The sequence below is a fragment of the Akebia trifoliata genome, chromosome 3, assembly GCF_017979445.1.
Source record: "Akebia trifoliata isolate Shusen 1 chromosome 3, ASM1797944v1, whole genome shotgun sequence".
NCBI classification, from domain to species: Eukaryota; Viridiplantae; Streptophyta; class Magnoliopsida; order Ranunculales; family Lardizabalaceae; genus Akebia; species Akebia trifoliata.
Window position 1 is genome coordinate 53026706 of NC_141377.1, and position 24995 is coordinate 53051700.

At 33.8% G+C, this 24995-nt stretch overlaps 2 protein-coding genes across 5 annotated transcripts; both read right to left on the bottom strand.

Annotated features, from left to right (window-relative positions):
* Nucleotides 1-227: 227 nt before the first annotated feature.
* LOC147407929 (uncharacterized) lies at nucleotides 228-6188 on the bottom strand. 4 transcript variants are annotated; one of them, XM_086436725.1, is made up of 8 exons: nucleotides 6030-6174; nucleotides 4975-5061; nucleotides 3275-3341; nucleotides 3121-3179; nucleotides 2945-3037; nucleotides 2642-2781; nucleotides 851-905; nucleotides 228-606 (listed from the first exon to the last, which is right to left on the bottom strand). In XM_086436725.1, the coding sequence occupies exons 3-8, from the start codon at nucleotides 3339-3341 to the stop codon at nucleotides 445-447; spliced, it is 576 nt and encodes a 191-aa protein (XP_086292851.1). In that variant the 5' UTR covers nucleotides 4975-5061; nucleotides 6030-6174; the 3' UTR covers nucleotides 228-444. The 4 variants fall into 4 exon arrangements, with proteins under 4 accessions (XP_086292851.1, XP_086292852.1, XP_086292853.1 ...); XM_086436726.1 differs by having other exon boundaries at nucleotides 4941-5061; XM_086436727.1 differs by lacking the exon at nucleotides 4975-5061 and having other exon boundaries at nucleotides 228-600; nucleotides 6030-6188.
* Nucleotides 6189-12264: 6076 nt separating this feature from the next.
* On the bottom strand, nucleotides 12265-21032 carry LOC147407930 (nucleoside diphosphate kinase 3-like). The gene is made up of 7 exons (XM_086436728.1): nucleotides 20753-21032; nucleotides 19030-19167; nucleotides 16984-17021; nucleotides 16823-16873; nucleotides 16284-16451; nucleotides 16085-16197; nucleotides 12265-12711 (listed from the first exon to the last, which is right to left on the bottom strand). Exons 1-7 carry the CDS (start codon nucleotides 20832-20834, stop codon nucleotides 12588-12590), a joined length of 714 nt encoding a protein of 237 aa, XP_086292854.1. The 5' UTR covers nucleotides 20835-21032; the 3' UTR covers nucleotides 12265-12587.
* Between the last annotated feature and the right edge of the window lie 3963 nt (nucleotides 21033-24995).

Sequence of the window (24995 nt, forward strand, 5' to 3'; positions counted from 1 at the left end):
TTCCAAGATTTACACTAAAAAATAAGAACCAAATTTCGACTAAGATACCAATTTCAGAACCCTGAATGATATGATATCAAAAATAATACTTATTACTTAACAATAAAAATTAACTTCCTTGGTATGACTAGGTTTGTAAGAAAATAATTGAAATTAAGTTATTGGTACATAACACAACCAACAAATAATAAAATTTAAAATTAAATTTAAAATAAAAACAAAAAACAAAAAAAACACATGGATATATAGGATTCATAATGTTGAACTTCAGCCTATTGATGGACAATCCCAATCATCAACAAAGAAAATTACATCCATGATTGATGCAATTATAGAAGAAAAATAAGATGGGAAAAGATTCCATGATGGCACCGTGCTCCAAGATGACAAAAACACTGAATACTTCCATAATTTGTACATAAAACTAAGCAAGCCTCTGATTGGCTAAAATCGACCTCGACCCCACTGTTGTTGCTGTGTACCAACACCACCTCTTCGTGCATTGTTCTGCTGAGACAGCACTCTCATCCTCTTCTCCTTCATGTTTGCAAAGAGGGAATCCAAAGTCTGAGGCCTCTGCTTAGGTCCAACCTTTGCCTGCTGTTGCTGTTGCACATGACAAATCCATAAGCATTTTAAAAGAGTAGACCATAGATTAGCTGATAATGATCCTGAGTATAGGGTGACAAGAAACAATGTTCTGAAAAGCGTCAATACTGTAGCAATCATTCATAGCATACCTATCAATTCATGGGACTTACGAATGGGAAACACCTCAATTACACAATAAAATAGTAATTCCGATTCCAATTCAACACAAAGTATGACATGGAGAAAACAACATTAATACCTTCCTCACAAAGCTTCTCTCAATGTTCTTCCTCTGAACCGGAGGAGCTGCAACCCTGCACCCAGAAAAAGAACTATAACCAGTGTACATCACTAAAAAGGAATTTTGTGGCACATCACAGACCAAAGGGTGAGACACCACATTCCAACGATCCAGTAGAATATCTGATGATTTTCTAAACAAAGAGCACTACTAAATAAAAATCAAGGGGGTTGTGAGCAAACTTACCATTAAAGATTCTACAGATTTTTTACCCTAATAGGAAGACAAGACAAAACAGTACATGAATACAATGATCACGTTAATAAACGTAGATGCTTTTCCTAGGTCCAGTCCCAGCTTCCTTAAGTTCCAGACTTTATCTGATGTTAATGGCCTCAGTTTAGAGATAACCCACTCCTAGAAACCCCAACAAAAGGTATGGTTCTCCTCTCCATGACCCCATCCAAGTAACATCCAAAAAACCTTTGGATAAAAAACTTTGCAAGAAGTTAAGAGGGAGGTTTCAACTTGAACTAGACAATAACATGGCTGCCAAATTTTGACTGATTTGACGCATCAAGTACCACATTTCTCATCTAACTTCCAGTACATCTTCCCAAACTTCTTGAAATAAAATGACAGATGTGATGGCACACAACCTGCACTCTCAACAAGAGTCCCCATATTTATTCCCATGTAACCATCATACGAGGAAGATAATTTTTGTTTACAGAAACTCATACCAATTCCCCATGGTGGCTTAAGACTGAATCATCGATGTGATAGCTATCAAGGGCACAATAGAACCATAAAAGTGTAGAGCTTTAGAAATGCCAAGAATTGGTAGCGAAGGACTGAAAAAAGCTTGGCTCAAATCCAAAGATGAGCTCCAATGCACTATTTATGTGTTACACAATCTTTCCCAGGCGAAGCATATGCAGCCAGGAACCCCCACCAATACAGAATAGACAAAAGGCGGAAAATGTTGAAGCATGAAGGATTATGGATATAGGTTGGCCTAACTGAAACTCATTGTGAAGGGGAGAGGTAGATGAAATCTAACAGTTCAAGCAAGAAACATTGAATCTCACCATTGAAGACTGTTCCATTTATAAATTATACCTGCCATAGTTCAATGAGCACAAGAGTTCATGAAACTACAAATCAAAATCACAACTTTACAATCAATGCAACTCGGTACAAGTTAGCCACGATGAACCAAAATAAGAGCACCTTTACCAAGCTAATCTGCAGAATGATAAGAAAAGCTAGATTCCATATTAGGCAATGCTGACCCTAGTGTGCAATATATAGACTCTTCTCTGCACACAAAAATTCTCATCCAAACTTTATAGGAAGTGAACACTGCCCAATCCCGAGGCCCAAACTCAGTACACCAATGCATCAATGTCGCACCCAATACAGTTCTAGCCATCATACCCATAATTAACTGCTCCAACAACTGGGCCCAAGAAATATCCTCCAGTTTGAAGTTAATAATGGATGACTGAAATGTACAAATTCTATATTGTATGGCAATGGTAGAAAACATTCAAGTCCAGCACCTAGATAAATTTCTGGTGACAACGATACCAACTAGATAGCTTAAGCAGAAACCAATCAAAGTAGTTTTATCTCATGTTTCAACAGATCCATAAATATGAGTCTGCATATATACTAACTGAAAGTACATGGGGAACACGTCACCAAATGATGGGAAGGATCCCATTATTTACCTGAAAAACAGTAAAGATGAATACGTATTACTTACATAGATAGAGCAGTTATGAACATGTGACATCGGAATACCTTTGTTTATTCCAATTAGCCATCTTATTATGATAAAGAGGCCTGTTGCGGATAGGTGCAGCTGCAGCCTTCCTGGCAACCTCAGTTGCCAATGGAAACTGGTTCCTTTGGAAATTTGTCCTTCTCTGAGCAAGAACCCCCTACAGACAAAATATGGATTGCACGACGCCGTCAAGGAAAATAGAATTGAAACTTAAGACGAAGAAGAATTCAATCGATACAATATTTTAAACCTTGTTAGTTTCCTCTTTTAAAATAAATAAATAAAAACTCAAAGGATTTAAATATATCCAACAGCCATACCTGTCTAAATGAAGATCTAGAATCCATAAACCTCCGCACATTTGAGGAGTTCCCTTCGGAAGGAGCACCATTTAAAAATTTCTGGTTTTTGTTCTGTAGAGCAGATTCCTCAATTATAAAAACATATGTATCAAATTTTAAACAGCATACGAACCAGAACGAAAAATAATGCTTACTGGTGCTAGCTGTTTTTGAACTTTAGATGTAGATATCTTGGACATCTTGATGATATCATCTGTGTTAGAGAGTGAGATAGGGGGAGAGCATCTCAGAATTGATGTAAAATTATATAAAAACAAGAACTGCACAAGACTCAAAAGCTTAACGTACCTAAACTCATGTCCATTTTCTTCTCTGTAAGCGCAATTGCTTCACTTGTTAGTGGTTTAGTAGCCATCTGGAAGTATAGATTAAGTTGTAAATGATAAATATGCAAATAAACAAACATGGAGACCCACAAAAAGCTATAAAGGAGATGTAGAACTAATAGAACCAGCAAAGGACATTCAAACATTTTCTGCAATCAAATATCACATGGCAAGAACGACCTCTCTTCCAAGAAATCCAAAGCAAGGTTTGAAAAAGAAAAATCAAGTGAGACAATGGAAGACGACCTTAATTCTTGTTTATTGTAAGAACGAATATAAAGGCTGTCACAACTAACTAGCAGGTGTACTACTAATCATTTACTTCTTTTCAATTTTTTTACTCTACTCAATTTGATCTAGCTCATTTAAATGTGCCAATCAAGCAACAGGGGTTCACTAGTCTAGGAGAACAAATACCTAGTTAATCCCTAGCATTGGATATACGGTCTTAATGTTTTTATTTATTTAATTTATAACATTTAAATTCAAATATACCAACAACAAAAAAAAAAAAAATTTCCTTTACTCGTCAAATAAAGAAGATTGTATTAAAAAACTAATCCGAAAAAAGGTATTGAATTGGACTACATAACCATCAACAGCATCAAGAAATAAATATTTCAATTCAAAATAATTGAATTGAGGCAATGTTTTTCTGTCAAGAGAAAAATCAAGACTACCTCAACCAAAACATTTTGAAACATTCCAAGACAATCCAAAACACTCAAGGTTTAGAGCAATATTATCAAATAGCATATGCGAATGCATATTGCACAGAATATTTTTTTTATTTAAAAAATAAATAAATAAACAAGTAAAAAATAAGAAGAAAAAAACAGGGGAAATGTTAAAAAATCAGAAAAATATGAGAAAATAAAAACAAACCTATAACAATATGTTTGGATTTTGGATAGCACTCATTTTTTCAAATTGAATAAAATTGATTACATTTAGTCATTTAGTAACAAGAATAAAAGAACTCAAGAAGCTAAATAGTCAATAATATACAAACCATTCATGATACGAAGGTGGCCTACTTTAATTATCAAGTTCTAGCTCTAGCTCTAGTTCTAGTTCTAGACAATTAAAGTAGATTTTTCTTTAATAGTTTAATCATTGGATACTATGATCTTATGTTAGAATGCATGAACTCAATATTTTGAAAAAATAAAGTAAAAATAAGATTCAAAAAGAATATATGTGACTGAAAGAATAAAAGAAATAGCTTAGAATAATGTGTGAATAGGGGGAGGAAATAAGGTAGTTGTAGGAGAAGATAGATTAAAAAAACTTGAATTTAATTCTCCAATGGTCAAATCATTGCCCATTGGAGTAATATGCGATCGCATACTTTGGTATGCCATGGCATAATGAACCAAAAACCCTAAATCGCATATGCGGTCACATTTGACAGCACTGGTTTTGAGGTCAATGTCCAGTCTTGGTCGAAACTAGAATGTCTCGATCAAAACATTTAGATACGATACGAAAGTTTAAACCATGAGTAGCATCCCCTATCACAAGTGTCCACGTGCAAACAAAGAACTTTATATTCAAAGACAGTACCCATGAACAAATTTTCACCACTCAAACAAGAAATAATGATCACCATATCTTTATGCTCCTACCAAACAAAAAAGCTTCGGCTCCCACCCTCCTTACCCCTCTCAGTGTAGAAGATTGAAGTGTATGGCAGAGATGAGAGTAGGAATCGCTCTTAGAGAAACAAATAACTCCCCACCCCCGAACCTACAATCCAAATTAAATAGCTTGAGCTGGTGTCTACTTGAACCATTTTTCAGGTATTAAAGGTTTTAGACCAAGAAAATAATGGCCCTAAGTTTATCCCAAGAAAAACATTGAAATGGACTGATCCAATGTACTACTATATACTTGATCCAAGACCATTTAATTGATATTGCAATAACAATATATATATATATATATATATATATATATATATATATATATATATATATTAACAGATAGAAATCGTTGTTGTAGGATCTTATGTACATGCATAAAGTACTATTAGAAGGATTTTATCTTATGTTGGGAGCCATAAAAGCAGGATCACGACATAGCTGTACTGTTTCTATTTGCTTTACTTTGTGTTTATTGTGCTTTTAAGAAACAAGTTAGGTAGCTCTACTCAACCTCCTTTTGTTATCTTTCCTTTTGAATGAATATATACTAATCAATTATATGTGTGTGTCTGACCCAAGCTAGTAATCATGCCCTTCGAGTGGACGTCACATTTTAACACAATCCAAACAATTAGATTACTAAATAATAATAATAAATCTTTACAAATTCCACTTATTATCAAATATATCTGCTTGACTCTTTAGGGTTCCGTCCAATTAAAATTATCGACAGATAAATTGAAGTCATAACAACCCTAACTGCAAAAAAACCAAAAAACCAAAAAAAAAAAAAAAAAAAAAAAAATTCAATAGATACATAATACATCATACATGGAAAATCTATTCTTCATAGAATAGGATTTAGAACACAAATCCAAACAAAGGTGAGGTTTTTGCAAGTTAACGAACAGAGAAAAACATAAATCAAATAGAATAAAATTAAAAGAAATTAAAAGAATAAGTCTCCAAAATAAAATCCTAACTTCACAATAGCTTCAACAAGTCTCTGAAATTTTACTAAAATAAGATGAAAACAACACACGAAAAGACCAACAAGGAAGAAAAAATTACCCGTTTCACAGATGAAGATCAGTTAATCGAGATCCGAAAAATAAAATCCAGCAAAAATCTTTCCTGAAATTAGAGATTCGGAGGAGCTACGATCGAAAGAATTAAATTTAAAAAAAAAAACCCCTTGAAACCTTTTAGGGCAAATTAAAAACGGCTTCTGCTTCGGAAAAGGTCGAAGAAATATTTTTCAAGTCTGCCCCTCTCAAAAATAATAATTTATCAGAAAGTACATACATATTTTGTGAATATTTACATAACCCTTCACTTTCAAACAGTCGACATATTGCCCCTTGTATGTGGTTTGAAGCGGACTCATATCCGATCGGGCTTTTGACAAATCTCAAGTCAATATTAGGATCCAAGCCCCATCCAATAACAATCTGACCGGATCTGGATCGGGCCTAACCCAACTTTATATACAAAACCTAAATAAACTTAATATATTAAAACAAAATATATATTATAATTAGTATACTTCCTCCTATTTTATCAGATAGGACATGGTTGTTCTTGGTCGAATTCGAAAAGAAATCAAAGTGAAACCTTATCAGATCAAATCCTTATTGAAATACAAATCCTCCATCCAAAACTAATGTTATGATATCAGTACAAATCAAATTTCATATCTGATCAATCCTAATTAATGATCATATATCTGATTTCTTAATTATTTTTCGAAAATGATTATCAAAAGTAGGGTTGGATAATTTGATAAATGTATCTTTTTATGCCTTTGAGAAGAATATATAGGTTCACTAGAGGGGGTAAATAGCCGTAAATTAAATACTTAGGGATACATGGCTATTTTTGTAAATATTTATAAAAATGGGTGATTCGATAAATATTTTCACAGAACACCCATTTTATAGTCTTTCACACAAAAAATGGGTTTGTCCGAAATTTTTTGCATTTCCATGAAGCAATGATGGCATTTCTCTGTTTTTTACTATTTAATGAATTTTACTTCAATTTTGCCAGTCATCTTCAAATTAGATTTTGGAATTTCAGTCACACTTTATGCAACTCGAGGGAAAAATCATGCATTTCAGGATATTTTTCATTCATGTATCATTCTACTCTCTACAATCTTATCTTGTGTGATCCATCACACAATTCCTATGTTTCACTCCCTTCATATAGATATAAAATCGAAATCAAGATATACAATTTCACTCATTAAAAATATCAGTTTGAATTGCTTGATCATTTAAGATATATAAGTTGAAGAAGATGTCACTTAACTAAGTTGGTAAAGGCTTGTATGTTGAAATCCCGTTGAATCCCTTGCTTGACTAGCTATATTAAATTGGAGAGTATCAATTGCACAACTAAAATATTGGAGGAAATTGATAAAATTGATAAAAGTAGGTTCGTATCCTTATATAAACATTTTAGTTAAGTTTTATATGTTAGAATCACTGTCACTATTTGCTATCTGACCCGTTTTGTGCAAGTCTATATGATAACTTTCTTCTTTATATGCTAAATATTTGAAAAAAGAAAATTTTAAATTTGACTTTATTAGAAATTCAATGTATCTACTCATTCAAATGTTGAAACCACAACTTTATAAATATAATATGTTCCAATTCTTGCAATTGAATGTCAGAGCTTATCGGAATCCAAAACGAACATATATGTGGTAGATGATTATGTGGGGAAAATCATTATTTTTAAAGCAAAATTCATATATTCTCTCTATACGACCACCAACATATATTGATATTTATTAAGGTCAGTTTAGTTATAAAAAAAACTATTAAATCTCCTCTTGTTTTTGTTAATGTTATTTTTTATAAAAATTGGACCAGTGTCCAACCAATTTGTTAAATTTTTGGATCATCTACAAATGTGTAATATTAAAATCCATGATCTTATACACTGACTACAAATCAATTACCAATTACCCTCCATCACTTAAAAGTTCTACTTTGTACTTCATATGGATGATTACAGTCCAAAAATAATTTAAAAAAATGTTGCACTCCTTTTACTTTTTTTTTTTCTCCCTCAACAATCTCTGGTTCTATCACATCAACCATGGATTTGATCCTTGAAATATATGACCAATCGCAAATTCATCACAATATATCTATATTTGGGCCATATTACTTTTATTGATGTAGGCCAACCAATCGCAAATTCATCACAATATATCTACCAATTGCATATTTTTAATCATGTATATTTGGGCAATATTACTTTTATTGATGTAGTCAGTAGCGATAAATCGATTAGAGTGGCAATGAAAGGTGATACTAGTGGGAGGAATGTAAGGACCAAGGCATTGGTTCTTTGAAACATGTACTAAGACAATATACCATGAACTAATCAAATGACCCATGTCTAACATGGTCATCCAATATTGGGACATAGTAAAGCTTCCCAACATTTTAGTGTCGTAGCCAACTTGTCCCGATAGTCAGTTATAGAATGCTTAGAAAATGCAATTCTATATTTGAGCTAGTGTAGATGTTTATAGAGTACTTAGAGAACTGACACATATAATTTTTTTTAAAGAAAAAGAAAAAAACTAAAAAAATAATAGCCAAGTAGCAAGAAAGTCCAATAAATCTTTCTTTTTCAAAAAAGTTTCTATTTGGAATGCCTAGGTGCTGATGGAGCACCATTGATATACAATTGTAGTAAAATGGAATCTGATCTTGGTAAATTCTTCATTGGTGGGATTTCATCGAGACACATAAAAGAGAATATATTCAAGGTTATGGAGAAGTAAAGAGAATGTGATCATGCAGGATGGGATTTGCTTGGTTTTATTATCTTTGCATATACTTTTGAAGAAGATTAGTCGTTATGATAAAATGGTAAGTAGTTTTTTTTGTAATTTAATTATGAGCTTGTTATGATAAATTTAATTATGAGTTTGAAATGTAATATGAACCAAATTCAATAGTAAAGTGCAAGATTTTGTTTCTAAATTGATTTTGAATTTAACCAATTTCTGATTCTAATTTCATTTTATGAATATGTAAGAATATGTAAACAATGTTGTTAACGTCATATAAATCTTATTAATTTTATAAGTATGTCGTGTTTTTTATACAATGGCAATTGGCTTTTGATGTTCCCTTTGGAAAAATAGCCAAAAAATGGTTGAGATTAGATAGGATGAGTTTCAATCTTTTTACTCGTGTAGATTAGGAGTAAAAACTATTTTGGTTCATTAGTGTCTGTTGTGCCATAATACAGCCTATTAAAAGAGTTACTGAATGAAATTTGACAAGAGGGTCTATTTCTTTCTTCATTTTAAATTTAAAAATCAGGGTCTTTGATTCGTAGGAATTAAAAGGGTGGATTATAGGCGCATGGGCATTATCTGTGTTGCCGATCCAGAGTCATTTAAGATGCATTATTTGCATTGGCTTGAGAAAGCCCTGTACAAAAGTAAAGAGTTTCATTTGCTACTGTTACGAAGAGGATTCAGCCTCCAAATCCTTGCTGGGATTCAGCGATAATGAAACAATAAAGAAGCTGGATAAAAAATATATTTGTGTCAAGACTTCAGGTCGCTCATAGATCATGGAAGTCCATTAGATGAGATCCAAACATAGTTTCATATTAATTTCTAAAAAAAATTGGAAAATCTACCTTAGAGTTGACCCAATGAGAACACAAACAAAAGAAATCATGAGAAAAATAGATCACCAAAATATATATATATATAATATATATATATATATATATATATAATATATATATATATATATATATATATATATATATATATATATAACACAAGCAGAGAATATAAAATTGTAAAAAGATGAATAAGTTTTAAACCCTAAAAGATTACATATTTAAGTGCAATATGTAGGTTAGAAAAATGCCACATTCTTTAAGGTTGGTGTGCAACTAGTTGATCGCAAATAATTTTCAAATATATTTTTTTTTTTTCCAACCCTAAAGAAGGCGGATTGGAGTGTGATCAAATTTATGTTAGTTAATTTTTTTTTCAAATTCTATTAAGTATCAAAATACCCACATCTTAACAGTATAGAAGAATTTACATATGAGTAATGATTTTTTTACTCTCCCACATGGCATACTCAAAATACTCTCCTGATGTGGCATGTGCTAGACCCAGAGATATCTTTGCATCAACATACACAACTGCACATATTTATGGGGATGTGCAAATGTGTAACCGAGGCAAAAACGATTTATGGTTCTAGCACATGCCACATCAAGAGAATATTTTGAGTATGCCACTTAGGGGAGTCAGATTATCACGACTCTTTACATACAGATCCCATTTTGTAAGTTAGAATCTAGAACGATGTCCCATTCATATAATGAATGTAAGGTGTCTACTTGGCACATTTTTGTTAGAGTTTAAAATACCTAAGCCTCTTTAATCAGTCAATGCAGCCTGAAGTATTTGAACTCTAATAAAAATGTGTCATGTAGACATTGTACGTTATTAGAGGAAACGTACTCCTTGTTAAATGTTTGAGATATGAAAAATCCGAGAGGAACTTTTGTTTTCACTATGTTTCACACTGCACTGATGAGGTGGTCATAAATTATTTCCTCGAGATACAAGTGAAAAGCATCTATGATTTTATGCACATCTCCTCCTCAGCAAAGTGTGAAACCCCGTGAAAAAACATTTTAGAGAATATTTGGGATACCCCTACTTTTTCAAACATTCCTAAACAATTTTATTTATCTTTATATTCCTCATCAATACGTTTCAGATTTTATTTCTTATCATTCGTATTTCAATTCTTTTCTGTTGTTCATAAAATATTATCAAATTTATCACTTTTATTTCTCCTAAAATATCTATCATCTTCACTCTTTCCGATCAAATACCCTTTTTTTGCCAATAGTAGAATTAACAATATCTTATGATTTTATACAATGTATCTTGTAAATAATAATCAGGTTCAACAGGTCCCAATTTTTGTTATAAACTTATTCTTAAAATATATTATTATATAAATAATAATATAAAGTTAATTTTCATAAATACTATTTTTATGGACATAAATGTGTTTTTATATATTTATAAGAAGGGTGATCCTTTTCTTTTTTTTTTTAAATGAATTTACTTGTGATTAAATTATTGAGATATTTACGAAAATGTGATCAACTTTTGACGGATTTACAATTCCATCAGCGAGATTGTCACTTTAAACCCGCAAACTAATCACTTGAAAAACCTGCACTTTCGCAAGTTCAAACAATTAGTTAAAATGGCAAATTCATCAAATTCAGCTCATGGAATGATAATTTACCCTAAATTATTTTAATAAAATATTAAAACAATCCATTAACTAATTTATTTTTTTTATATAAAAAATGAACATATAATAAATATTCACTTCCATCACACGTGCATTTTACTATTACTAGTTTAAGAAATTGTTTTTCCATGAGTAAGATGTAGATTATATAGTAAGAAGCTTTTCAAAATAAGGTTCATCGATTAAACAAAAAAATTCTCTTTATATGATGTGGGGGACTTTTAGAATCTCCCACCCATGGAGTTACATGTTATAATAAATACAAATAAAGGCTCAACTCTAGACTTCTTTGGTGAATCACCTCAGGTCTGATCGCCTTCTCTAATGATGCCTCTTAGTTTCCATATCCATCCTAGTTCTTTTGGGTCATTCTCTTACTTTGATTTTTTTAGGAACTTAAACATCCCTTCTAACTAGTGTTGTAATCAATCTTCATTGAACATGCCAAAACCATCCAAGTCTTTTGCTAACTTAATCCACCTATTGAACTACTAAAACAATTTCGAATGCATTATTTTCTATAAAAAAAAATTCAGTTTCATCTCAATATTCCCATCCATTCTATGCTCAATTTATTATGATAGTTGTTGGCTGTCCAATATTTTCCTCCAATGTCCTAGCGTGAACATGATGAAATGTCTGATCAAGATTCACGTTTAGAAGTCACAAATTTTTATTCAACGTGACCCAACCTTCTTCCATGGTGCCATAACTATTGTGCTTTACATAGAATAATATATTATGAAGTATCGGATGACACTAAAAAGGTGATACCAATTGTCTAAGACACTTGTAGAAAATCTTACCTTCGAGTTGATTGCATGCATAAAGCAAAGGTATAAAACCAATCCACTAATATATAGAACTCAAGAAGACTCACATACCAAAATCAACAACATATACTCACTCCTGTGACACTAGAGAGCCCAACTCATTAGCAACATTCCATGTAACTTGGATTAAGATTTCAAGAGACAATAAAAAGGAAATGCATTGAACTGGTGATTTTAGAATCCTAAATAGGGTGCATTATTGCCAAAATTCTATATTTCTAATCTCTTGAAACAGCGCAATGGAGATTCACCATCTCCACAATATCAACCTTATTTGATAATTATGACAATGGATAAGCCCAACCTTCTCTACTCCCTCACTTGATCATGAGATCCATATTGCTGGTGGCGAACCAATTTATCTTCTACCAGTAAATTAGTATCGGCCGAAAAGATTAATTGGAAAACAAAAAAAACAAAAACAAAAAAAGTCAAAAAAGAAGAAAGACTTATGATTAGTTGACACCATAGACCCACTTTTCCGCATTACTTGCATAATTAACCAACTCCTCTGGTTTGAACCACAAGTTGATTTCATCCTTAGCAGTTTCTGGGCCATCGCTCCCGTGGATGATATTTCTGCAGAGAAAACAAAGGCTTACAAAGGCTAAGCACAGTAACACAAAAGCAAACGGATTTCATGGGGTTATGATGGTTGTGCGATTAAAGAGTTGAAGCAGAAAACCAGATCAATAAAGCTTAGGATGTAAACACTCCAATGAACTGGACGGCAGCATTACAGAATTTAACGTCACTAAATGCATGGATAGATTAGGAGACTATCCTAGAATTTACAGTTTTGGAAAATGTTTCTCATCATGAAGACCTGCACTAGATCAATCAGATTCACAAGTGGATGGCAACTCACCCCACACTACATATTTCTCCATGACGGTGAAGTTTCTAAAGGTGAACCCAACAGCTTAAGACCATGGAGGTCATTCACATCACTAGTTTTTGGATGCCAACAAATGATGTGGGAACTTTCCTTACTAGCTTAGTAAGGAAAGTGTTTTTCTTTCTTACCAAACCTTGACGTGTGACCCACATTTTTTTATAAAAATTAAATACTTATAATACCTTCAGTATAATGGGTATGTGATTAAAAAGAGGTATTATAAGTATTCAATCATTTAAAATGACGTGGATCCCATTCAAGGTTTGTTGAGTAACAAAAGTTGCTTAAGGGAGTTTTTGTAATATAATAAGTCTCTTTTTTTTAAAGATATAAAGAACAATATTTTAAGCATTCTTCATTTAAAAAATAAACAAATAAATAAATAAAATTGGGGGGTAATTGATTCAATGCTAATAAATTTTGCATGCATGCTTCCTCTGATAAATGTCTCTCTCATTTTGAAATCAAGTCAAGATATAAGAAACTATGAAGCTGACAATGGTAGGGAATTTTCTTAACATTTCAAAATAATAACACTTTAGATTATGACTTATTTACTGAATAGAAATAGAAAAACACGTACAATATTTGAAAATACATTTTTTTCACTTTTCTTTTTAATAAACAAATTATAGATATCTTTCAAATAAGACTACTTCCTATTAAAAAAGGATTCCATCGATGAAGGAAGAGGAGAATACAAAGAAGGGAGAGATTGTGGTGGAATCTCTAAGATGGCTGACAAAATCAACGACAATGCCGAAGAAGCACAAAGCTATCGAAGGTGTACTTATAATTTTTTTATTCAAAAGAACAAGGAAAAAAATTGTTCTTTCAAATGCTATATGTGTTTTTCTATTTCTATTCACTAAATAAGATTATCATCTAAAATTTTACTAGTTTGAAATGTTAAGAAAATTCTCTACCATTGTCAGTGCTATAGTTTTTTCTATCTTAAATTGATGTCAAAGGGAGAGAGACATTTATAAGATAAAGTATGCGTGCATGCAAAATTTATTAGCAATTTATCATGATATGCATAAAATGAGAATGATCAAACATAAAATAAGCATGATATCAAAACTACAAGAGAAACCAACCCTCTAGAACAAGAAAAGTAGATCACAATTCAAAAGGCATGGTATAACATGGTAGTACTCTCTTTTAAAATCCGTGTTGCTAGCTTTGATCAGCCCTTTTATTCTATCTTGAAATTATCTGCTTCTTTCAAATGAGTTTTACGGGCCGGTTTCCGGGTTTGTAGCCAAATTTGCGGCTCTCATGGTTGTGGACTTTGGCAGGGTATTCAAAAGGTTTTTCCATTGCTTCTTGACAAGTTAAGGTTCAAAGGTGGGGTAGGCTCCTCGGTTCTTTTTTGGGAGGATTTCTAGTGTGGCCTTACACGCTTAATGGGTCAGTTTCTGGGTTTGTATTCTGTGTCAGCTAAGAAAGGCGACCAGGTGAATAATTTCTAGGTGACTTCTAGTAGTGGTGGAGGGTGGGATTTGGGTTTCAAGAGGCTTTTCAATGATTGGGAGTTGGAGACAGTTGCAGAGTAATTGGCGGCTTTGGATTTGGAGGTGTTTAATCTTGAGTTGGAGGACGAGAGAATTTGGTTGTTGGATAAGAAGGGCATTTTTTCAGTTCGTTCTTTTTATCAAGCTCTGACTCCTTCCTATGAGCACTTCCTTGTAAAGGAAGTGTGGGATCCTTCAGTCCGTTCGAAGGTGGCGTTATTTATTTGAACAGGGATTAGAGGTAGAATTCTCACTCTAGATAATGTGAGGAGGCGGGGCATTATTTCAATTAATTTTTGTAGCTTGAGCAAGGTGGATGGCGAATCAGTGAGTCATGTTCTCCTCCATTGTGTGGTGTCTTCAGTGTTGTGGTCTTTCTTCTTCACATTGTTTAGGATTTCAGCGTGCCTTCCTAGCTCAGTGTGGGAATTTTTTCATAGCTGGTCAGAGTGGGGGATTGTTTCATCACCTTCAAGAGAAAGTTATGGAGTTTGGTTCCCTTCGTGTGTTGGGGGTTGTGGTAAGAAAGAAATTTGAGGGTCTTCGAAAGTAAGGAGAAAGAAGCGCATGAGATCTGTTTGGACTTACTTGGCATTCTTTTCCTTTGGAGTGCGGTTTTTGCATAAGCAAAAGGAGTTCATTTGGAGGACTTCTTGGGTAGATGAGATTGGGTTTGAAATCGCGAAGGGAGTCCTTAAGTTTTGCTCTTTTTTTTTCTTTTTCTGTGTTCTTGTTTGTAGCTCCATTTTTGGGAGGGTCATCTCGACCTTTCCCTCTTCAATAAATTATTTTCACTTATCAAAAAAAAAAAAAAAATTAGGTATGTACAGAAGAACCGAACCAAAATCGGATCGAAACCGAATTGGTTTAGTTCTATTTTGGTCTTTGAGTATGCAAAACCAGATCGAATCCGAAATCTGACTGAAATAAGAACCAAACCAAACTCATTACCCAACCAAAAAAATTTTGAAAATAAAGAATGCTTTAAATATTGTTCTTTCTATCTTTAAAAAAAAAGAGATAAAGAGAGTTTTACCGGACAGGCCTATCTGTTACATTATATAACAAAAACTCTCTTACTTTGTCAACTTTGTTACTCAACAAATGAGTGGGATTCACGTCATTTTAAATGATTGAATACCTATAATACTCTCAGGTCTTTTAATCACATATCCATTATAACGAAGGTATTATATGTATTTAATCTTTTTAAAAAAATTGGGTCGCATGTCAAGGCTTGTTAAGAAAGAAATCACTTTCCTTACTAAGGAAAGTTTCAAGCATCAATTGTTGGCATCCAAAAACATGATTGATCTGGTCGTCTTAATTAATTTTCTAAATATATGACAATTATTTTCACGCCATTAGAAAATGAACGCACTCTCTAGACAGCCCATCTGAACCACATCACTTGCCAAGAGAAAAGTAATAGGTTCACTGGTTGCTTTATCATTTTCCCTTTCTAAAGAAAAAAATATGGGCAAAAAAGAAATAAACCACATGAAAATCGCCGTAGTTCATTAATTCTGATCAATACCTTCCAACAACAACGGCAAGATCACCCCTGATAGTTCCTGGCTCTGACTTCTGCGGGTCTGTAGCTCCAATAAGTTTTCGACCATATTTTATGACTCCTTCACCTTCCCAAACCTAAATAAATTAAAAAAATTAACTTTAGGCCTGACATTTAAAAAAAACATATTGTAAAACACGAGGAGAGTTTTCATATTTCTCACCATGGCAAGAACAGGGCCAGAGCTAAGGAAGTCACAGAGGCCATTAAAGAAAGGCCTTTCCTTAAGATCATGGTAGTGCTTCTGAGCAAAATCCTTGGAAGGAACCACCAACTTAACGGCCACAAGCTTAAAACCTTTGCGCTCAAAACGTGAAATAATTTCTGCAATCTGGGAAAAAAAAAAGGGGAAACAATTAACCCAGACCATAACAACGAGCATCCAAGGAGGATGTTCCAATAAAAGTTGGAAACCCGGCATAGAGCTTAAGATAAAGGCAGGATTCAGAAGTTCCCAACTTGAATGGAGTCCAAACAAAAACGTGATCTGAGCAAATTTTAAAATTTAAAACAAAAACACAAGGTCTGAACAAGTGAAACAGAAGTTCCAATAAACCATGATCTGAGCAGGTAAAAAGGAACAAAGAGAACGCAAGTAATACATCATGGTGACTGCACCAATCCATGTTCTGGGACAATCCAGAACAATCTATCCTTAAGGCGTTGTGAGTAGTAAACAGAAAAGTTCAGTGATTGACTTACCAGCCCTCTCTGCACTCCATCCGGCTTGATAGCAATAAAAGTGCGTTCCATCTGAAAAAATAAATAAATAAAAAAGAAGGTGCAAATGTATGTTATCAAACATAAAGAAGCAAAACAGAAGATGTTCATAGTGAAGGATGCAATTAGGGTGACTGGAGTACCTCCGCAGCATGTGCCTCCTGCTCCTGAAGCATGTAAACTAGGACGAAGAAAATTCATTAATGGAAATCAGAATTAAAATAAAAGATTCTAAAGAGATTCTGCATAAACATGACGACAGGAAACATTGTTGCAAAAAGGAAAAAAAAAATACTTACTCGAACTTCTAACGTTTACAATTCAAAACCAATACCAATATGGAATATTAATGTCTAATCCCTGGTCTTACATAGAACTAGAAGTATAGAAATGTAAAGTGCCCGTAAAATAGGATGATCTATAGGAAGGATGGGAATACATGTGGCAAACATGAAGGGGGTTGGATCCCATCCTAGGCCAAATCATAACTTTTATAATATGTTCAAGTATGATTTGATTAAAATTCAAATAAAATCCTAATATTTAAATTCAATTAAAATAGTTTCCAACTTAACTGCTTGTATAGGTTATAAATCAGCAAACACATTTACAGATGTTAAAAATTAGCATAAATGAAAAAGTAGTCTGAATAAGCATTTCTATTTCACAGTGGCCATAGGAGAAGTACGATTTCATAAGTCCACCCAAGTTCCTAAAAAGCTCTTAGTGAATCTTGAGGGCATGAATTAGATCCCAGCTTACCAACTTGTGTGTGTGTGCGGGCGCGCGCGTGCGTGTGTTTGTGTGTGTGTGTGTGTGTGTGTGTGTGTGTGAGTGAGAGAGAGAGAGAGAGAGAGAGAATAATGCATTGATAGGATCAGCAGGAAGGTTTGATCAATGCAGGAAGATTTGCATGCTGGTAGCGAACAGATGGCCATAGTTCAGGGGTAAGATATAATGTCAGGAGAAGTCTAAGATAACATTCAATTTTAGAATGCAGCCCACGCCTTTTCTTTCAACCAGTTATATGTGTTATAATTTCTGTAGAAGAGGTTGCAAAAGCCACATGCTATAACTTGAACAAGGACAAAAGCCCTCTTCCTTTGCCCCGACTTCATCTAATCACTACCATCAGTGTTTTCCTACTCATACCTTTTACTTTCAAGCCATCATGTCCTTTAATGCAATGGAAGGCGAAAAAAAATTAAAAATAAAGATAACTGAAGTTGTGAAGTGCTAGGTAGAGAATTTCCAAAGGTATAGAGTTAAAAACATGAAATGCATTCCCTGCTCATTGTCTGGTCTTAAAGCCGGGAATGGAAATAGAAAGTAAATGAGCCGTGAAGTTGGTGGAACAGAAATCCATGTTGGGGATGGAATTTCATTGCCTCTCTTTCCTACAGTAAGGAATCCCGCTGTTATTGAGAGGAAGGCTTTCCAAAGGATCCCATAGCGTAGCCAAAAGAGTTGGGCAATGCGAGGTGACAAGGGTCTGTTGCAACACCCAAACAATGCCCAGGGGATAATACTTTTTGTTAATTTCATAAAATATGTAGTACTGTAAAAAAACCTTGCACATTGATTGCTTTGGAAGTGCAAACTGAACAATGTATCGATTTTGGACACCAATTTAAACAATCAAACTGAACTATAGTTTGACAAAATTTTACAGAATGGTGGTCTCAAAGTCTTGAAAATTAGAAAAAGCAAAATGCAGTTGTAAGAGTAATAGTTCTACTTATAAACAAAGAAAGAAACATGGGAGATTAAAACTGATAATATTCACAAGTAACACTACTAAATACTTATCACCTAGGCACACCTTGGCAAATATTTTTACAGTAGCCCTGAATGAAACCCTGCTTTAGGCAGCAAGGGTCCTGATCGGCCCAAGCATTGCATACAGTGGGATCTCCAAGCTATCTTTCACAAAATGTACCAGTATCACAGTTAACAAAGAAAAGATATATTTCATGAATTTAGAAAGAAGACCTTAAAGGGATTCTACAAAGAGTAAAAGTGCATCATATTAAGAATTCAAATACAGACAAGATGTATTTGAATTTCTCCTACAGGAAAATATGGAGAACACTACTTATCAAAAACAAAAACACATATATGGAGAGTAATCAGTCATGAATAAACTCAAAAATGGGAAGAATTGACAAGAGAAAAGTTGTAGCCAAAACCTGCAGCAGGAAGGGCAAGTGCTCCTGAAACCCAACCTCTGGATGCATTCCTTGAATCTGCCCTCCCATAAAATGAAGCCGGGGAAGACACCTTTCCTCTGAATGAGGTTACTGTTGCAGCTGCTACAGCTCTCCCTTCTACACGCATGAGAGGATTTGTTAAGATATAAAAGAAAAAGGTGTTCTGCTCACTTAATTAATCTACATATGAAACTTAATTCTTATACTTGTTAATTATGAAGGGAATTTCGAATATGAAAGAACCTGTGTACCCAGATTCAAATGATTCACACTAAACATCAGCTGAGTAATAATTCTTACAGTTCTATCGAAAGAACAGAAGTGTTCACTTTCCATTTCACAATACCAGCTAGGATGTTTTTTTCCCTCTCTTTGGAGGAAAAAAAGAAAAAGAAAAAGGGATGAATTATGGAGAGTTAAACAAGAAGAAAACAAGATTGTCAAAAGCTATAAACAGGAAAGTTAAAGCAGCATTGACATAGTCAACAATTATTTAACAACTAGACCAGCAAAAGCAAACAGCAGAGAAAATATCTCCGCTGAAAAAGACAGGAAACATGGCATATAACTAAAAATTGAGGCTTCAGATCCCAACTCCTAGAAACCCAATCTCCACATGCTAAGGCAGCTTTGGGTACTAGACATAGCTTTATTTACTTTTATTTTCTTGATAGGTCAAGAAATTTAATATTAAAGGAAAAGAAGGAGAATGAGAGGTCTGCATTGAGCAAAATACACCAAAAAACCTCAAGAACTTTAAAGCAATTCCCATCTAAAAAGGGAAATCCTCAAAGAACACGCAACTTGAGATGTCTTTGAAACCAATTGATCTCAATGGCATTAAAAACACTTCCGTAAATCTTAATGGTAGAACAATATTTGAGCTCTCGACAGTGAGAAGGACCTATTCGCCGTAGATTCTTAGATTAAATACACAGAACACCTAACCAGAGATTCGAGTTGGACCAATCTCTAATATCTCCTCAAAACTTCTCTGTTACAAGCCTCATCAAGGAAATCGAACAAGAAAGGGAAAAAGACTGAGATCCCGTTGTAATTTCTAAGCTACTTTCTAAGAATCCATGTTAAAGTAATCCTTAAAATGAATCAGATGAATTACATAATACAACTGTAAAAACAACACCAATTTCACCATAGAAGGATGGAATTATAGATTTGCCGAAAAAACTAAATGACTGTTAAAGCAATAGATTTTTCTAAAACATTCGTAATAATTCAAGCATAGAGTGAAATTGAAAGAATCTAACACAGATCGAAGTTGTCACCTACACATGAGATACAAGCACAAAAAAAAAAAAATACCTTTTCAAAGATAATCAAGTACATAGCACGCTTAGCAAATCAAATGTCTCAATCAAAAGATAGATTTAAATAATACTAGATGGATCTATAATCATAGAGTTTGGTGAGAAAGGCGGGACGAAAACGCATTTTTCACCAAAATAGCTGAAATGAGCAGTTTGAACCAACCAAAAAGAAGCATTTTTACAGATCTATGATCTTGCTTACAAAATGAAGAAAGAAAAAAAAATACTTTTAGTAAGTCACATCAAATTGACCACTGAAATGGACTCAGATTAAACGAAAAATAACAAACTTTCACACTAAAAAGTAAAACAATAAGTTCAGATTAACAAACAAAAAAAATGTAAAAAAGGAAAAAATAAAACTCAGAACTCACCAACAAAGAGAGGAGAACTCTTCGAGGCAGAAATTAGTGCCCTTAAAGTCCTGGAAGCAGATCTGTAGATCTGAGAGCTCATCTTCGATCTTGATGAGGAGAAAAAAAAAAAAAAACAGAGAAATTGATTTCAGATTCCTTGTTCTTAGAGAGAGAGTCTTGGTTTCAGTTGGGTTCCGTGAGAAAGCCGTAGAGATAGAACAAGGCTTTAAAGATGGTTTCTGTGGCCTCGTGTCAGTTCTGATGAGAGTGATGACGCGTAGGGCTTTCGTTGGATCAGCGTTTTCAGGAAATTTTAACTTCGCCTCCAAAGTTTCAAAATATCCATTTATTCCCTGATAATTTCACACTTTTCCCTTCTTTCCAGCAACTTTTGCTCTCTTTCGCTCCCCAGTCCCCAACAGCGGGAGTCACGTGGCTTGGTTGTTTCGGTCATGACTCATGACTCAATCCGAGTTGTCTCGGCTCATTCAACTCGTCTCATAATATAGATAGGCAGTCTTTTGCAAATGAAAGAAAATAACAAGCATGGTATTAAACTTATCCAATACACCTTGTTATCATCCACGAATGAGACAGATAGACGACTCAAAATCACAAATTATTTTTTCTCCTTATTGAACAAAATGACTCAAACATATCAAAAAATTCATTCAAGACGACTCAGTCTTATTTATAAATGGGACGAGACGAGACGTCAAAATGCGTTTTAAAACCATGCTAACAAGTCAATGTAGGACAAGGTTAGAATGAGATAATCACTTCTTGATGGACATTTTTGGGGAAAATATGTTAAAATTTATTAAAATCCTGTTTTAAGAAAAGGTGCAATAGTCTATGATTTGAGTGTTCATCCTTTTTAAAAAGGTAAAAAATGAATAAAATAATGTGTAGATGATTTATTTAGAGCTGCTAATGCCACACTAATTCTTATGTAAAATTAACAAAAAAATTGCATAAGGTTGGTATGACAATAATAGCTCTCTTTATTTATTACTATTTTTTTTTTTAGAGTCAAAAAAGACTATGATGATTTCGTTGCTTTATATATTGATCTCAATTGTGATTGAGCAATCTCAAAATTTCTTATTAGTTGAAATCAGCTGAGAGGCTTTGTGATTCAGTTTGGATCTAACGTTCGCCACTGACTCTTTCCCTTTGCCACTTTACTGCCCCCCCCCTCCCCCGGACCATACGAAAAAGCAAATCCAAACAAAACACAAATGAAATGAAGGATGTCGAGATGACGTTGATGGAGCAACAAAAACAAGACCTAATTATTTCCCTTTACTACCCAAAAAAAAAACTAAAAAAACTAAAAAAACTTTAAGATAAGAAATCTTAAAAAACACATTAAAAATTCCTTAAAACACTAACACCATTGAAATAAAATAAAAAAATCTAGAAGTTGATTATGACCTCTTGCAAGAGTTGCTTTCCTTTCAAGTGTTCCTATACAGCTAGAGGAACTAGGTTTCATATGATCACTCTACCTAGAAACACCCTACAATTTAAACATTGAAGCAACAATAAAATTGTGAAGGGAATACAGCATAGATATCAAAAAAGATATAAGAATGAGTCCAAATTTTCGTTGTGATTGGCAAACTCACCACATTGAAGGCAAGGGGAGCAATGATTACTCAAAATGTGACTATCCAAATGAGAAAAAAAAAAACCTGTAAGAAACTTAACCCTAAATAGATATTGCATGAAAGTCCAACACAAAGGGATAATCACAATGAATGTATTAGTCAAATGTGTTAACTAATAGTCAGCCATCCCGAAAACTCATTATTTTCATGGTTTGATTCTTCGAAATGGTCGAGGTCAAATAATTTGACTAATTTGTTTGGCATAAGAACATTAAACCTCTAGATAAGAAATCTTAAAAAATTCTTTGTAAAAAATAAATAAATAAATAATGTTAATAATGATCCCCTACGAGAATTCATTCCCTTCCAAATGTTCCTACTATACAGCTAAAGGGACTACGTTCCATGGGATTTGTCTACCTAGAAACACCCTACAATCTCAAGATTGAAGCAATGAAAAATTAAGGAGGGAACAACATATATATATATATATATATATATATATATATATATATAGGTGGCGTTCAAGGGCCAACTTTTTGGCAAAACATTTTTCAAAACATGGGTTAGAGGTCTTGGAATGGGCTGATTTTTGGTGAGGATGATCTCTACGGTGAGGAGATCATCCTCACCAAAAATCAGCCCATTCCAAAACTTCTAACCCATGTTTACAAGTTGAAAAATCGTGGACCGTCTATTTTTTATAAACTGTTTTTGATGCGGTTAGAAATTTTGGAATGGGCTGATTTTTGGTGATGATGATCTCCTCACCGTAGAGATCATCCTCACCAAAAATCAGCCCATTCCAAAACTTCTAACTCATGTTTTGAAAAATGTTTTGCCAAAATTTTTGCCATTGAACGCTACCCTATATATATATATATAGGGTGGCGTTCAAGGGCCAACTTTTTAGCAAACTTTTTGGCAAAACATTTTTCAAAACATAGGTTAGAGGTTTTGGAATGGGCTGATTTTTGGTGAGGATGATCTCTACGGTGAGGAGATCATCATCACCAAAAATCAGCCCATTCCAAAACTTCTAACCCATGTTACAAGTTGAAAAATCGTGGACCGTCCATTTTTTAGAAACTGTTTTTGATGGGGTTAGAAGTTTTGGAATGGGCTGATTTTTGGTGAGGATGATCTACTCACCGTAGAGATCATCCTCACCAAAAATCAGCCCATTCCAAAACCTCTAACCCATGTTTTGAAAAATGTTTTGTCAAAAAGTTTGCTACAAAGTTGGCCCTTGAACGCCCCCCATATATATATATATATATATATATAGGGAAATGTTCAGCACCCTAAGTTTTACCACACACTTTAACAAACGTTTTTTGTCCTACATGGGTTAGAAGTTTTGGAATGAGTTGATTTTTGGTGAGGATGATCTCTATGATTAGAAGATCATCCTCCCCAAAAATCAGCCCATTCCGAAATGTTTAGCCCCATGTTTACACGTTGAAAAATCATGGACCGTCCATTTTTTGTAAATCAATTTTGATGGGGTTAGAAGTTTTGGAATGAGCTGATTTTTGGTGAGGATGATCTCCTCACCAAAAATCAGCTCATTCCGAAACTTCTAACCCATGTAAGACAAAACGCGTTTGTTAAAGTGTGTGGTAAAACTAAGGGTGGCGAACGGGACCCATATATATATATATATAGAACAGCGTTCCTAAGACTCATATTGGGACTCACATTGCGACACACCGTTTTGTCTTATATGGGCAAAAATATTTGGAATGGGCTGATTTTTTGTGAGGATGATCTCTATGGTGAGGAGATCATCTTTGCCAAAAATCAGCTCATTATGAAACTTCTAGACCGTCCAATTTTTGTTGAAAAATTATAAACCGTCCAATTTTTGTAAATCAATTTTGATGGGGTTAAAAGTTTTGGAATGGGATGATTTTTTGTCAGGATGATCCCCTCATCACAGAGATCATCCTCACAAAAAATCAGCTCATTCCAAACATTTTTTCCCATATAAGACAAAACGGTGTGTCGCAATGTGAGTCTCAATATGAGTCTTAGGAACGTGACCCATATATATATATATATATAAGAAATGTGTCTAGAAGAGATAAGAATGTGTCTAGAGCTTCGTTGAATGCCCACAATGCAAAATAAGGTGATAAACAAACTCACCACATTCAATTTAGAGGGAACAATATTACTCAAGATAGCTTCCCTACCCATGATGTTGTTCATGGTTGAAATTTTATTCAACGCGACTATCCAACTGGAAGGGAAAAAAAAATGGAACTATAAAAAACTTACCAGTTACCCCCCTCCCAAATAGATGTTGCGTGAAAGACCAACACAAAAGGATGATCATAATAAATATATTAATAAAATTACTTGACTAATAATCTAACATGCCGGGAGTAAGTCCAAAACCTATGACCTCAACCCCAAGGAAAGGGGGACACATTTTATTATCATTATCATGCATGGTGTACGTGTGTGCAAGAGGTGCATATGATGATGAAAACAATGATATGGGTGGTTTCAACCCCTATCATTTCGGTTAAACAAGGTCCAATTTATCGATGATGAGAGAAGGTATTCATTGCATCTTAAAGACTTAAAAAGGAAAGATGGAGGGAGGTAGAATTTGAAACGGATAGTATAACGTTAGAAGA

Bases quoted from the DNA above. Each gene is read 5' to 3' on its own strand.
- LOC147407930 (XM_086436728.1), bottom strand. From the start codon at position 20,834: ATGAGCTCTCAGATCTACAGATCTGCTTCCAGGACTTTAAGGGCACTA. The intron at 16,452-16,822 runs GTAAGTCAATCA...TTTTTTTCCCAG, and splicing joins ATGGAGTGCAGAGAGGGCTG to ATTGCAGAAATTATTTCACG. The intron at 16,198-16,283 runs GTGAGAAATATG...TAATTTATTTAG, and splicing joins CTGGCCCTGTTCTTGCCATG to GTTTGGGAAGGTGAAGGAGT.
- LOC147407929 (XM_086436724.1), bottom strand. From the start codon at position 3,341: ATGGCTACTAAACCACTAACAAGTGAAGCAATTGCGCTTACAGAGAAG. The intron at 3,038-3,120 runs GTAAGCATTATT...TCTGCTCTACAG, and splicing joins TTCAAAAACAGCTAGCACCA to AACAAAAACCAGAAATTTTT. The intron at 607-850 runs GTATTAATGTTG...CATGTGCAACAG, and splicing joins AGAGAAGCTTTGTGAGGAAG to CAACAGCAGGCAAAGGTTGG.